Here is a 15,000-nt window from a genome sequence, read left to right as displayed (position 1 = left end):
GAGTGTGTGGTGTGTGGTGTGTGGTCATGAGGAAGTGTGTGGTGTGTGGTGATGAGGGAGTGTGTGGTGTGTTGTGTGTGGTGATAAGGGAGTGTGTGGTGATGAGGCGAGTGTCATGGTGTGTGGTGTGTGGTGATGAGGGAGTGTGTGGTGATGAGGCGAGTGTCATGGTGTGTGGTGTGTGGTGATGAGGGAGTGTGTGGTGATGAGGCGAGTGTCGTGGTGTGTGCTTTGTGGTGATGGGGCGAGTGTCGTGGTGTGTGATGATCGGGCGAGTGTCGTGGTTTGTGGTGTGTGGTGATGAGGCGAGTGTCATGGTGTGTGGTGTGTGGTGATGCGGGAGCGTGTGGTGTGTGGTGTGTGGTGATGGGGCGAGTGTCGTGGTGTGTGGTGTGTGGTGATGGGGCGAATGTCATGGTTTGTGATGTGTGGTGATGAGGTGAGCGTCGTGGTGTGTGGTGATGAGGCAAGTGTGTGGTGATGGGGCGAGTGTCGTGGTTTGTGGTGAGTGGTGATGGGGCGAGTGTCGTGGTGTGTGGTGATGGGGCGAGTGTCGTGGTATGTGGTGTGTGGTGATGGGCCGAGAGTCGTGGTGTGTGGTGTGTGGTGATGGGGCGAGTGTCGTGGTGTGTGGTGATGGGGCGAGTGTCGTGGTTTGTGGTGTGTGGTGATGGGGCGAGTGTCGTGGTGTGTGGTGTGTGGTGATGGGCCGAGAGTCGTGGTGTGTGGTGTGTGGTGATGGGCCGAGTGTCGTGGTGTGTGGTGATGGGGCAAGTGTCGTTGTGTGTGGTGTGTAATGATCGGGAAGTGTCGTGGTGTATGGTGTGTGGTGATGGGGCGAGTGTCGTGGTGTGTGGTGTGTGGTGATGGGGCGAGTGTCGTGGTGTGTGTCGTGTGGTGATGGGGCGAGTGTCGTAGTGTGTGTGTGTGTGATGGGGCGAGTGTCGTGTGTGTGTGTGTGGTAATGGGGCGAGTGTCGTGGTGTGTGGTGTGTGGTGATGGGGCAAGTGTCGTGGTGTGTGGTGTGTAATGATCGGGCGAGTGTCGTGGTGTATAGTGTGTGGTGATGGGGCGAGTGTCGTGGTGTGTGGTGTGTGGTGATGGGGCGAGTGTCGTGGTGTGTGGTGTGTGGTGATGGGGCGAGTGTCGTGGTGTGTGGTGATGGGGCGAGTGTCGTAGTGTGTGGTGTGTGGTGATGAGGCGAGTGTCGTAGTGTGTGGTGTGTGGTGATGGGGCGAGTGTCGTAGTGTGTGGTGTGTGGTGATGAGGCGAGTGTCGTGGTGTGTGGTGTGTGGTGATGGGGCGAGTGTCGTGGTGTGTGGTGTGTGGTGATGGGGCGAGTGTCGTGGTGTGTGGTGTGTGGTGATGGGGCGAGTGTCGTGGTGTGTGGTGTGTGATGGGGCGAGTGTCGTAGTGTGTGGTGTGTGGTGATGAGGCGAGTGTCGTGGTGTGTGGTGTGTGGTGATGGGGCGAGTGTCGTGGTGTGTGGTGTGTGGTGATGGGGCGAGTGTCGTGGTGTGTGGTGTGTGGTGATGAGGCGAGTGTCGTGGTGTGTGGTGTGGTGATGGGGCGAGTGTCGTAGTGTGTGGTGTGTGGTGATGGGGCGAGTGTCGTGGTGTGTGGTGATGGGGCGAGTGTCGTGGTGTGTGGTGATGGGGCGAGTGTCGTAGTGTGTGGTGTGTGGTGATGGGGCGAGTGTCGTAGTGTGTGGTGTGTGGTGATGGGGCGAGTGTCGTGGTGTGTGGTGTGTGGTGATGAGGCGAGTGTCGTGGTGTGTGGTGTGTGGTGATGGGGCGAGTGTCGTGTTGTGTAGTGATGGGCCGAGTGTCGTGGTGTGTGGTGTGTAATGATCGGGCAAGTGTCGTGGTGTGTGGTGATGGGGCGAGTGTCGTGGTATGTGGTGTGTGGTGATGGGCCGAGTGTCGTGGTGTGTGGTGTGTAATGATTGGGCAAGTGTCGTGGTGTATGGTGTGTGATGAGGGGGCGAGTGTCGTGGTGTGTGGTGTGTGGTGATGAGGCAAGTGTGTGATGATGGGACGAGTGTCGTGGTGTGTGGTGTGTGGTGATGGGGCGAGTGTCGTGGTGTGTGGTGTGAGGTGATGGGATGAGTGTCGTGGTGTGTGGTGATGGGGCGAGTGTCGTGGTGTGTGGTGATGGGGCGAGTGTCGTGGTGTGTGGTGTGTGGTGATGGGGCGAGTGTCGTGGTGTGTGGTGATGGGGCGAGTGTCGTGGTGTGTGGTGTGTGGTGATGGGCCGAGTGTCGTGGTGTATGGTGTGTGGTGAGGGGGCGAGTGTCGTGGTGTGTGGTGTGTGGTGATGAGGCGAGTGTCAGAGTGTCGTTCTGGTGTAGTTCCTCTACCCTCACACACACACACACACACACACACACACACACACACACACACACACACACACACACACACACACACACACACACACACACACTGCTTATTTGAGTCCACCTTGACAGCAGCGCATCACAGAAAACGAGCTAATCTAAGAAAACTTTTACTATGGTAGACTCTTTTAAAACAATTTCGTTCTTACATGTAATCACGTCATCTCTCAAGTCTGCTAAGTTACAATGGATGACACTTTATATCTCGTGTGATTCAGTCAGCGTGCACCACACTGAGCGTCACCCACTGCTCAGCACGCTGACGCCACGCTGTGAGACAGGACTGACCCAGGAGCCAAGCCAGTCACAGCCAGCACACTGCATCCTTACCTTGCGAGACTCTCGAATTCTACGTCGGTCTTCTCGGTCTAGACTGCGGTAACTCTGGCTCTGGGTGTGGGAGTGGGTGTAGAGAGCATGGGTGGACTGGGGCAGGCCGGAGACGGGCGGGGGAGCCCGGTCGGGCAGGGAGAGCTCTGGAAGGGCGAGCTCTGGGGTGACGAAGCGCGGATAGCCAGAGTCCCTTGGGGAGAACACGGGGGAGTATAGGCTGGACCCGCCGCTCTTGGAGGGCGAGGGAATGATGGCGTCCACGAAGAGGCTGTGGCCGCCGCAGCCACTGCCATGGTGGTGGTGCGGCTGCAGCGGCGTGGAGTAGTGGCCGGTCATCACGCTGGACGGGGGCGAGAGGGAGGGCGTGTCCCATTCCGGGGTGGGCGGCAAGGGCCTCTGTGGAGTATCATGGGCACCCTCCCTGAAGACGAGGCGCGGTGCGTGGCTCACGTACTCGTCCAGCACCACGCCCGCGGGGGCCACGCCCGCTGCCCGCACTGGGGAGAGGTAGTCTTCAAGCAGGTAGAAGGTGCGAGGCCGTCGAGACCTGGCTCGTCCTCGCCGCCTCAGTTCAGTCTCGCCCGCCTCCCGTCCCAGACTGCCCAGGGCACGGGGGCCGCTCAGGGACAGGCTGTTGAGGGTGTTGCGGTGGCTGACACTCTTGCTGGCGGAGGACAGCTTGTTATTGTTGTTGTTGTCGCTGTTGTTATTGCTGTTACTGTTGAAACTCTTGCTGCTATTGAGGTTTCTGCTACTACTGTGGCTGGTATTGTGATTGTGACTGCTGCTGCTGTGGCTGTTGCTGTGATTGTGACTGCTGTTGCTGCTGTAGTAATTGCTATTGTTGTTGCTGATGCTAGTGTTGTTGTTGCTGCTGCTGCTGCAGTTGTTGTTGTTGTTGTTGTTGTTGCCGGAGTTGCGGTGCGGCCTGATGGTCTCAGGCTCAACAGTCAGCTCGGAGTCACTCCTGTCAGCGACGCGGTCAGCGCGGCCCAGGCTAGAACAATGCAGCCAGCGACGACCACGAGCCAGCAGCGTGTTGCTGTCCTTGCTGGAGTGCCGCGTGCGGCGTGGCAGAGTTTCACTGTGTGCGGCGCGGCGGGTGGTGGGAGGCAGGATAGAGAGCGGGGCAGGAGGCACCAAGTCACAATAACCTGCATCACTGGGGGCGCGGTGCGAGGTTAGCAGGTCAGGCTGCGAGGCTCCCAGGTCACTTATGCGGTGACCACGACCCACGTCGAGGCCATCGTCGCGGCTGCGCGCCCTGCGAAGCGAGCCCTCCACGCTCCGCCACCGGTCAGGCCGCAGCCGCCATAGCAGAGAGTTTCGCTTGGAAATTCCTCTTCTGGAGGACTCCGTCCTGCTCTCCGAAGGCTGCGGACGGGGCTGCTTGGCCTGCGCAGTGGGCGCGGCGTGGTCGTGGATGGAGGGCGTGGTGGAGGAGAGCGGCGTGGAGGTGCGGATCTCCTCAGGGCGCCACGCCTCGTCCAGGTGATGGCTGCGGGGCCGGTGCTCCTTGAGGGCGCGCTTGCGTTCAGGTTTGTCCCCGCGGCCGAGCGTGGCGGGGTAGAACTGAGCCGAGTTTTGTTCCGCCCAGCGGCTCCACGTCCCACCCAGGTGGCTCCAGGTGCCGTAGGTGAGGGGCGCCCGGGAGTCAGTGAGGGAGGTGTCTCGCGATGACGTCCTCCTGAGGGAGTAGTATTCCAGAAACCCGTAGTCACCTCCTTCCGCGTCCAGCACGTCCTCGACGCTCCGCACCCGCCACTCCCGCCCGCCCGCCCGCGTGAGGGCCGAGAAAGGGTTTTTGAGGCCTCGTCGCAGCGTCACGTCACCGTTGGGCAGTGAAGTGACGCCCTTGCACCCGCCACCCCCCTGGGGGGTGGGTGCAACCTCGTGAGAGTGCAGGATGTCAACGGAGGCCTTGGTGTGTTTATGGGCGGGCGTGTGTGCCCCGGAGAGCCACGTCTTGAGTGTCATGGTGGACGCCCGCCGCCACTGCCGCCGCCGCCGCCGCTACCACTACTCCTGCCTGCCTGGCGGAGGGGAAACAAAAGGGCAAACTAAAGCAACTCAATAAAAACTACAGAACAAAACAGGGACATAAAATACACGAGTGGCCGACGAGTAGGAGGGTGAGAGGGAAGGAAAGGCGAGAGGCGGGAGTGAGTGAGAGGAAGCAGGTGTGTTTGTGTGAGGCGCCGCGTGACAGTGTGTGCAGGAAGCAACGGGTGACTGAGTGCGTGCAGGAAACAACACCTTGGGTCCAGGAGCGCGGCGTCCTGTCGCGCTGAAGGAGTGAGGGGCGGGGGAAGGACTGAAGGAAGGACGAGGGCCGGCAGGCGCGTGGCTGATCAATACTGTGTGGGCGGGTTGAGGCGGTGAAGGCGTGCGGGGCGCCGTGAGGGAATGTGAGGCGTGGGGAGGAGTGTAAGGGAGTGACGCTGCTAAAGAGACGGAAAGCATAAATAAAAGTAGAAGAGTTAAGAGAAAGAGCCTTTTCATGTCGACCACTCTTGCACTACACTAAGTAGTAGTAGTAATAATAATAATAATAATAATAATAATAATAATAATAATTATAATAATAATAATAATAATAATAATAATAATAATAATAATAATAATAATAATAATAATAATAACAATAATAGTAAACATTAAACAACAACTAAATAAATACGCAAATATGTAAATCAATATGAAACACAAGCACACAAATCATACACAAGGCAAAATATCTGATAAATGAACAAAACATACACTAAAAACAACAATAGCAATAATATTACTAATAAATGATACAATAATAATAAAAAAGAAAAAAAATGATAACTAAAGATAGCAAACAGCTCGAGATAATTAGCGGCAGGGGAGGTAGGGGAGGCAGGGGAGGCAGAGGAGGCAGGTCTTACTAACACTTACAGACTGACTTACCTTACTTGTCTGTCGCTCTGTAAGTGTATCTCAGGACCAGAACCTGTTTGTTTCCAGTTTGTTTCCCTTCACTCCCGCCCACTCATAACTTTCCCTTCCTATAATCTTTTCCTGGCATTCTTCTTATTTTCAATCTAATTCGTTTTTAATTCTCTTCTTCTTCTCACTCTCTTTATTTTCGTATCAATTTGCGGTGCGCATTATTAAAGGAAAAAACATCACCTTTCCTTGCTATTTATTGTGTTCCTTATCTTTTACTCGCTATTCATTAATTCTCCTTACTTGATTAATATTTTTCTTTATTGTAATTCATTAAATTTAAGGAGATACTATCCTTCCTTACCAATCATTCCCTTTACAGTCTTCCCCTAGCTATCTGTTCCCATCGTTAGCTTTTTCCCTTCGCTGATAACACTTTTCAATGCTATTCCATTATCAACTTAAAGAAAATGTATATAGTCTTATCTTATCATAATCATCTTTCTTCTTGTTTTTTTTATTTCCATCCGTGATTTTTTATACCTTTCTCTGATAAAACTTCTCAACTGCAATCCATTTTTCCTTCACAGTCTGTTACGTTCACGGTTTCGTTCCGTTCCTCAACTGTTTCTTTCATGGCGTGTTTCCTTCCTCTAATTCCCTCCTTCACGGCTACCTTCCCTTCTCACATTTCCTTCGTGCGTGAGAGCTCTCCTTACATTCATTCCTCCTCCTCCTCCTCCTCCTCCTGCTGTTGCTCCTCCTCATCCTTCCTTGTGTGTGAATGTGTTTTTTCCCCCTCTCCTTTTCTTTCCCTTTACTTTCCCAATGGTCTCAGTGCGCGGACTGAATAACCTTCCCTGCATGACAATGTTCCGTGTTTCGACCCAACATTAAGAAGCGGGTGGCGTGGGAAAACTTAACCACTACCATTCCATTCACGTCTTACTTTCTCCTGGAATCTGCACCATAATTACTGGTGATTTGCCTTCATTACTCTGTGGTGAGTGACGGTGGTGGCGGGAGAGTCTCAAGGGGATTTTCGGATCGTCAGCCTCTTCTCACCGGCTTTGGTTAATCAGTTTTAATATGGGAGGATCAAAAAGGGGAGTAAAAAAAGTGATGACAAGAAACAGTCCGGGGAATGCTTGATGTTTTATCTGCTTATGGTTTCAGCGACCGGTTGATTGATGGGATGTAAGAGAGAGAGAGAGAGAGAGAGAGAGAGAGAGAGAGAGAGAGAGAGAGAGAGAGAGAGAGAGAGAGAGAAGGGGGGGACGCGATTTCATCATTCTAAAGGCTGTCAGCAATAAGAATTATGACATGACCTACACACACACACACACACACACACACACACACACACACACACACACACACACACACACACACACACAGACAGTGATTGAGTGTATGAACGATTGACTGAATGCATGAATAAGTGAATAGCTTCCCTTCCTTTCCCTTCCCTTCCCTTCCTGGCAATATTCCTCCTCTTCCTCTTCCCTTTCACCACCACCACCACCACCACCACCATCCCCAGGCCCACGCTGACGGACGCCTTAATCAGCGGCGCCAACAACCTAATGGCCTCGTTACCTAACCACCATTACAGCCCATTACGTCCCTACTCGCGGTGAGGTAGGCACGCTTACTCGACCTTCCCTGCCAGCCTATGCAACCTGCCCGCCAGCCTACCTACTTATTAGCTTATCATTTTTTTTTTCTACATTTTTCTCTTTTCTTTCTTGTTTTTGTGTACGGTTTGCTGTCTGGCTGTCTGTTCTCCGAGGGTGTTTGTTTGTTTACTATTTTCTGTCTTCTTGCCTTTGTTTATCTATCTGATTGTCTGTAACATATTCTGCCTGTCTTGCTGTTTTTCTGTCTCTGTCTGTCTGTCTGTCTGGCTAGCTGTCTGTATGGTTAACTGTCTGTCTGTCTGTCTGTCTGTCTGGCTAGCTGTCTGTCTGGTTAGCTGTCTGTCTGTCTGTCTGTCTGTCTGTCTGTCTGTCTGTCTGTCTGTCTGTCTTTCTGTCTGGCTAGCTGTCTGTCTGTCTGTCTGTTTGTCTGTCTGGGTAGCTGTCTGTCTGTCTGTCTGTCTGTCTGCCTGCCTGTCCGTCTATCTGCCTGCCTGTTTCTATACCTGTTCATCTGTCAACCAAACTATTTCTACCTGATTGCTTACCTTCCTGTCTGTTTTGAACTACCTATTTGTCTATCTTCCTGTCTCTTTAACTTCCTGTCTACCTGTTTAATTACTTATCTACTGTCTACCTACTTGCTTACCTTCCTCCTTACCTGACTGATCACTTTCCTACCTTCCAATCTGCCTACTTTTCTGTCTCATCGCCTATTTGTCTCCCTGCTTGCCTCCTTGCCTATCTATGTACTTGCCTCCTTGTGTGCCTGCCTTCCCATCTCCCAGGCTGCCTCACACGGCCTGCAGCATCATACCCACTCACCCTCACCTCCCCGCGCCTCGCCACTCCACGCCATGTTCCTGTCAAGACGTTCACTGTATCGCGTTTGTAATACGTAATTCCTTCCTCCAGGCATGGGTAGTGTTTCCTCCTCCTCCTCCTCCTCCTCCTCCTCCTCCTCCTCCTCTTTCTTCTTCTCTTCCTCCTCCTGCTCAAGCCTACAGGCCCAACTATATCTCTTATTTTTTACTTCCTCCTTCTTCTTTCCTCATGGTTCTTTCACATTGGCCCCCCTCCTCCTCCTCCTCCTCGTCCTCCTCCTCCTCCTCCTATTTCTTCTCTCCTCCTATTCTCTCTCCTCCTATTCTCCCTCCTCCTCTGCCACCTTGACCCTCCTGCTCCTCCTCCTCCTCCTCCTCCTCCTCCTCCTCTTCTTCTTCTTCTTCTTCTTCTTCTTCTTCTTCTTCTTCTTCTTCTTCTTCTTCTTCTTCTTCTTCTTCCTCCTCCTCCTCCTAATTCTCGACCGTGTCTTATTCACTTTAGTTTTGGGAGTCAGTGAAAAATCTTGTATTTGTTTCTCACGTGTGTGTGTGTGTGTGTGTGTGTGTGTGTGTGTGTGTGTGTGTGTGTGTGTGTGTGTGTGTGTGTTACTATTACCTAACTCTCTATCTATATTTGTTACTATGGTCACTGAGAGAGAGAGAGAGAGAGAGAGAGAGAGAGAGAGAGAGAGAGAGAGAGAGAGCCTGACCTTGAAATGTGTTGTTACTTGTCGTTTACATGGTAGAAATCAATGTCACGCCCTTCCTTCTCTCTCTCTCTCTCTCTCTCTCTCTCTCTCTCTCTCTCTCTCTCTCTCTCTCTCGGTCCACCCATCACTATAATAAGCCAATAATATAAAAGAACGTTGTCTCGTCAGTGTCTCAAGGTTTCAGTTAAATAGACGTTCACTCCACCTTCTCTTTTCCTTCAACATTTTCCCTTCTGGTCTTACGTGGCGAACTGAGAACACTGGTAGCTATTGTTGTGATTGCCCTCCACCACCACCACCACCACCACCACCACCACCACTAAGGGTAATCTGCTAAATAGTCGGTACTAACTCAGATTTGTCCACGTCAGGCGAGGTTTGATTGGGAGTTGTTTAGTTGGTGATTCTAGTTTATTTGTCTGGTTTCTCTCTCTCTCTCTCTCTCTCTCTCTCTCTCTCTCTCTCTCTCTCTCTCTCTCTCTGCAACACTTCTCAGTCTTTCCCTCTATACAGTTCTGACCTCTTCTCTTTTTTCCTTCTCTTCCTCTTCTTTCTCTTCCTCCTCTAGTAAAGAGCTCAAGGTTTGCTGCAGTTTGTCTTCCTCCTCCCCCTTTTCCTTCTTCTCCTCTTCTTGTTGCCGTACCTGCAGTATCATTACCTAGACTAGGGGTGGTGTTGGTCGCCTGAAAGAGCCTGTGCTTGGATGGCGAAGGAGGGGAAACGAGTACACAGCGATTACATGGGCTCTTTGTTTTGAGGTCAAGGCAGTGTGATGCAGGGGTGCTGTGTGACCTCTTTCTCCTTCTCTGCACTTAGGATCACGTGTGGGGAAACATAAATCCCTTTCCTCTCTCCCATACCGCCTAAAATCCCCTTCAGTGTCCAGTGGCGCCGTGGGGAAAGCCTCGAGGGACTGCGTGGGGAAGGGCCGCTAACCGTGGGAAGGAGGCGCGGTGACTGTAAACTTATGACCACTTGGGGCGAACATGACGGGAGAGACAAGGCGCTCACGACACGATCCTTCTCCTCCGTGGGCAGGTAAATAGTGTTGAGGGGGTGGTAGGGAGTCAACAGCCAGTGTGCGATGGACCGAGGGATCAAAGGGAAGGTAAGGTGGGAACGAGGAGGAGAAGGAGGAAGAGGGAGTTTATTGTATGGAAGGAGGATGGGAAGAAGGAAGGAAGGTAAGGAGGAAGTGTAAGAAGTGAGATATAAAGACGGAAGGAAAGTAAGAGAGAATGTGTAGCAGAAGGGAAGAAAGGAAGGAGGGAGGGATATAAGTGAAAAGTGACATGGAATAGTTATATGAGTGGAATAGAGGAAAGGTGGAGAGGGAGGAGAACAGAGCGTGAGTGAGAGAGCCATGAAGGAAGGAAACGCTGAATAAAAGGCGGAATAAGAAGAGGGAAGTGAAATAGGAAAAAAAATAGATTGATAGAGAGAGAGAGAGAGAGAGAGAGAGAGAGAGAGAGAGAGAGAGAGAGAGAGAGAGAGAGAGAGAGAGAGCGACGGAAGGGAGAGAGACATGTAGAAGTGATGAAGAGAAAGCTTATAATTTACCTTCCCTTCGCCCTTCCCTTCCCTTTGTTGCCCTTCAATGCCCATCACGGAGTACCTTCACCACCACCACCACCACCACCACCACCACAACCATTACTAGAAAAAAATACGAACAATAACAAAACAACCTTAGCTTTTCTTTCCTAATCATTACGTCATTTGACCATTAGGGAAAAAAAATAATACCTACCTCACACACACACACACACACACACACACACACACACACACACACACACACTTAACCTCCCTTATCTAATCATCACAACTCACCGCCTCCTCACATCTGCACCGCCCATCACACTCCTCTCTCGCCACACGTACCTGGGGAGAAAAGAAATACACAGGTTAATTAAAGGACTCTACCTGAACTCACGTCTGGAAAGGTGAAATATACGTGAAGATATTGTGTTTTTAGGTCAAATGTCACGACGAGAGAGAGAGAGAGAGAGAGAGAGAGAGAGAGAGAGAGAGAGAGAGAGAGAGAGAGAGTGTACCTTAATATTTCAAGTTTTCTCACAGGTAAGGTTGTATTCACTATCACACCCTCTCTCCCTCCATCTCTCTCCCCTTCTTCCCTCCCTCATTCTCCTTGGTGTGATCCATAGCAGACGTTGGGGGAGAAGAGAGGGGAGGAAGAGGAAGAAACGGAGGTTCAACACGTTGGAGGTAACATTAACCCCTTCGCCTCGCCTTCCCCTCACCTCACCTTCCCCTCTCCCTCTCCCTTCATTCCCTTCCCCTCTTCCCCAACTCCCACGTGACTTCCCAAACTAACACGTATGACTCTCTCTCTCTCTCTCTCTCTCTCTCTCTCTCTCTCTCTCTCTCTCTCTCTCTCTCAAGCACACTCAGAGGAGGTGTCACGCCCTTCCACTCTCACTCACTCCCCCCCTCTCACCTCTCCCCTCCACACTGCCTCTTTAAAACTTCCTCCCCATCACGCCTACCTACACACATCCATAACCTTTTCTCTTTTCTCTCTCTTCTCCCCCCCTCCCCCTGTACCTCCCTCCTTCTTCAGTAACACCCTTCCTTTCGCTCAAGCCCTCAGGAAAACTCGTGACACTATCGCTTCGAGTACACACACACACACACACACACACCTCTTGGTAACGAATTCATATCTTTCATTGACTTCTTCGTGTCATTCATACAATCTTATCAGTGGTACAGACAGAGAGCCAGACAGGTGTGTATAATCAGGTTAGCGGGAAGGTGAGCTGGGTTCATTAAGTGGCTGATTTAAGGGTAAAGGTAGGTGTTCTGAGGAGTGTCTGGCTGTATGTAAGGCGAGGGAAGGAGATAAACGCTGATAAATGGTGTCTGATGCTTCACTATGTAGTTCGTGGCAGCTTTGGAGGAGGAGTGACCCATGGAAGCCCGTGTCCCGTTCCCTTAATCCTCAGACTGATCTGTTACAAGCTCAAAGTGTCCGATTTCATGAAGGACTGAGGTTAAGTTAGGTTAGGTCAGACTTGGTAAGGTGAGGTGAGGTTAGGTTAAGTTAGGTTACGTGAGGTTAGGTTAGATTTGGTGAGGTGAGATGAGCTGAGGTGAAGTTAGGTTAAGTGAGGTTAGGTGAGGTTAGGTTAAGTAAGGTTACTATACATTTCAGCGGTGGACAAACGGTGTTTTTTTGCAGATATCTCCTAAACGAATCGTTGGATGAGTATGATATTTCAACACACTACCTTGAACATCCGTTCGTAATTTATGGTTAACATACCACAGTGCTATATGTGTTATGTGAGGAGTTTACTGAGTGATATTACGCCTAATCCAGTCATCATATCAAAGGTGTTATACAGAATCGGACGAGTGTGGGGTACTCGTCTAACCCCTCCACCACCACCACCACCACCACCACCCTGAAGAACCCCCAGACCACTCCTTCTCTACCCCAGTATCGCATGACCCTCTTCCCCGCTTCCCTCTTCACCCCCTATTCACACCATCAGCCTTCCACCTTTGATTTTTTTCCCTATTGTAATTACATACGTATAGGTATAATAGTTACATACGTCAGTATGTACATACATATCATACATTAATAATATTATTTAATACACTTGCTGGTATATGTGGACATGAAAACCAGAGTGGGTCAAACGACCGTGAAAGCAATAGCTAATTCCGCTGTTAATTATCAACGTGAACCACTTCTTGCCTTCATGAAATTGTACCATACTCGTTAATAATCATATCTATACATACACACTTACAGAACATTATAATGTATAAATACAGTGGTGGGAGAAGTAGGGAGGGACACAGGAGTGAGGGAGGCGAGGAGCTAGGGAGAGGAGAGGAGGGATAAAGAGGGCGAGAACTTCCGAGACGGGGGAGACGTAGTAGTGGTTAGGAATGGTTTGGGTGGGTGTGTGGGGGGGCCACACTTTCATTCGAATGCGTCAACATGACTCGTCGGCTTTGTGTTATTTTTCACGAGTAAACTCCTCACATAACACATATAGCACTGTGGTATGTTAACCATAAATTACGAACGGATGTTCAAGGTAGTGTGTTTAAATATCATACTCATCCAATGATTCGTTTAGGAGATATCTGCAAAAAACACCGTTTGTCCACCGCTGAAATGTATAGTAGGTGTCTTACAATACCTCAACAGCATACAATACAGAACGATTCAATGAACTCTTAGTCTCGCCAATCAGGTTAGGTAAGGTAAGGTAAAGTAAGGTAAGGTAAGGTTAATTTAGGTTAGATAAGGTAAGGTATTAATAAGTAAGGTAAGGTAAGGTAAGGTAAGGTAAGGTAAGGTAAGGTAAGGTAAGGTAAGGTAAGGTAAGGTTAAGTTAGGTTAGGTAAAGTAAGGTATTATTAAGTAAAGTAAGGTGAGGTGAGGTGAGGTAAGGTAAGGTAAGGTGAGGTAAGATAAAGTAAGGTAAGGCGAGGCAAGGTCTTCCATCTAACACTCCCTAAGTGCCACTATAACACCGAAACAAAACAATAAAACAAAACACGAGGCAATGAACCTTTAGTCTCAGCAGTTCTAGCGTCGACTACTCACTAAGAAGGCATGATGGAGAGCCACACGCGTCACAAGACACTACTGAATGACGGAAGGTGCCTGCCAACTTTCCACACCTCCACCACCATCACCACCACCACTACAACTACCCTTCACCCCAGGCCTCCTCTACACAAACTTTCTGCAGACTTCTACCTATAATTACATCTTGCCGCCAGCTCTCTCTCTCTCTCTCTCTCTCTCTCTCTCTCTCTCTCTCTCTCTCTCTCTCTCTCTCTCTCCAACTTGTACCGTAACTTTTTTTCTTCACATTTTTTATTAGTATATCCATAAACTTTCCCTTCCTACTGTTATTTTTTCTTTTTTTCTTAATATTATCGAGCGTTTTAGTGTTATGGCTGTCTTTGGTTAGCGGCAGAGTGCTCCTTGTCGTAAACTGTTTGGTTGGACGTGAAGGAAAGGAGAATGTGAGGATAGTTCCATCTTTGCTAAGCTACAGAAGTACGTTTCTAAAGAGACTCTCGTACAAAAAATGGCTGTTAATTGTTTTTTTTTTTAAAAGAGAAAGATTGACGAGCAGTGAAAAATAATTAATGACTTTGTAGGCATTCAATTTTTTCCATTTGATTTAAATTTCTAATCCATTTCGTGTTTATCATTATTACTATTATATTATTTTCAGGATTCATACAAGTAACTATTTTTCTTTTTCCCTGAAGTAATCCATTTCGTATTTATCATTATTATTATCATTTTCTTTTCAGGATCCAAACAAGTAACTATTTTCTTCTTATGTATTTACTTGGTAGTTCAGAAAAAAGTGAAAATTTCTCTGATCTTCTTTTTCCGATGTCATGCTACACATTATATCTACGCTTTCTGCTCCCGTTCACTGTTCACTCACTCTTCACTGTTCGCATTACTTCTCTGACTTCTTTCTTCTTTCCCACGGATCATAATTTCCTCCTACGGTTCAATTTTCTTCTGTCTTCCCTCGCTCCTTCAATCCGCCACATATATACTTTCCTCTCATTTTCCTCCTTCCTACATCTTCGCACACTTTCCCATTACACACTCCTTTTCCCTTCTTTCCCACGCCTTACTTAGGAGAGAGAGAGAGAGAGAGAGAGAGAGAGAGAGAGAGAGAGAGAGAGAGAGAGAGAGAGAGAGAGAGAGAGAGAGAGAGAGAGAGAGAGAGAGAGAGAGAGAGAGAGAGAGAGAGAGAGAGCAAAATCAGGTAAAAAATATAAGAACACAACAAAAGGAAGGACAAGTAAGAAGGAACAAGAACAACTTTATACAACTTAAAGAAATCAAGCCCAAGAAGGAGAGAGAGAGAGAGAGAGAGAGAGAGAGAGAGAGAGAGAGAGAGAGAGAGAGAGAGAGAGAGAGAGAGAGAGAGAGAGCCCACGCGTACAAGTCATTAATGTCAATCTCGTCTTTCTTTTAATTAAACATTCGTGTGAGTTAATAATTAATTTATCTTGCATTTCCCTCTTTCTCTCCACAAATGTTTTACCCGCCAGGGAGAAAATAACACACAAACATATTTCTCTTTTTTTTTTTCATCTCTTCATTTTCTTTCCTTTCTTTCTCCAAGTGTACTTTTCCTTCCATAGGGACACACTTG

At 49.3% G+C, this 15,000-nt stretch overlaps 1 protein-coding gene across 3 annotated transcripts in view; it reads right to left on the bottom strand.

Annotated features, from left to right (window-relative positions):
* The window catches only part of LOC123499617, a 167,450-nt gene that overhangs the window by 67,809 nt on the left and 84,641 nt on the right, over positions 1 to 15,000 (bottom strand). For 2 of the 3 annotated variants that reach the window (XM_045247904.1, XM_045247906.1), the window contains exon 2: positions 2,729 to 4,764. In XM_045247904.1, coding sequence (XP_045103839.1) covers positions 2,729 to 4,708 — 1,980 coding nt within the window. In that variant the 5' untranslated portion in view covers positions 4,709 to 4,764. The remainder of the gene's footprint in view (positions 1 to 2,728; positions 4,765 to 15,000) is intronic. The other variant, XM_045247905.1, reaches the window with a different exon arrangement.

Source organism: Portunus trituberculatus, chromosome 50 (genome assembly GCF_017591435.1).
Source record: "Portunus trituberculatus isolate SZX2019 chromosome 50, ASM1759143v1, whole genome shotgun sequence".
NCBI classification, from domain to species: Eukaryota; Metazoa; Arthropoda; class Malacostraca; order Decapoda; family Portunidae; genus Portunus; species Portunus trituberculatus.
Note: the sequence above shows the minus strand (reverse complement) of the source record. Positions and strands in the feature narration are given on the sequence as shown.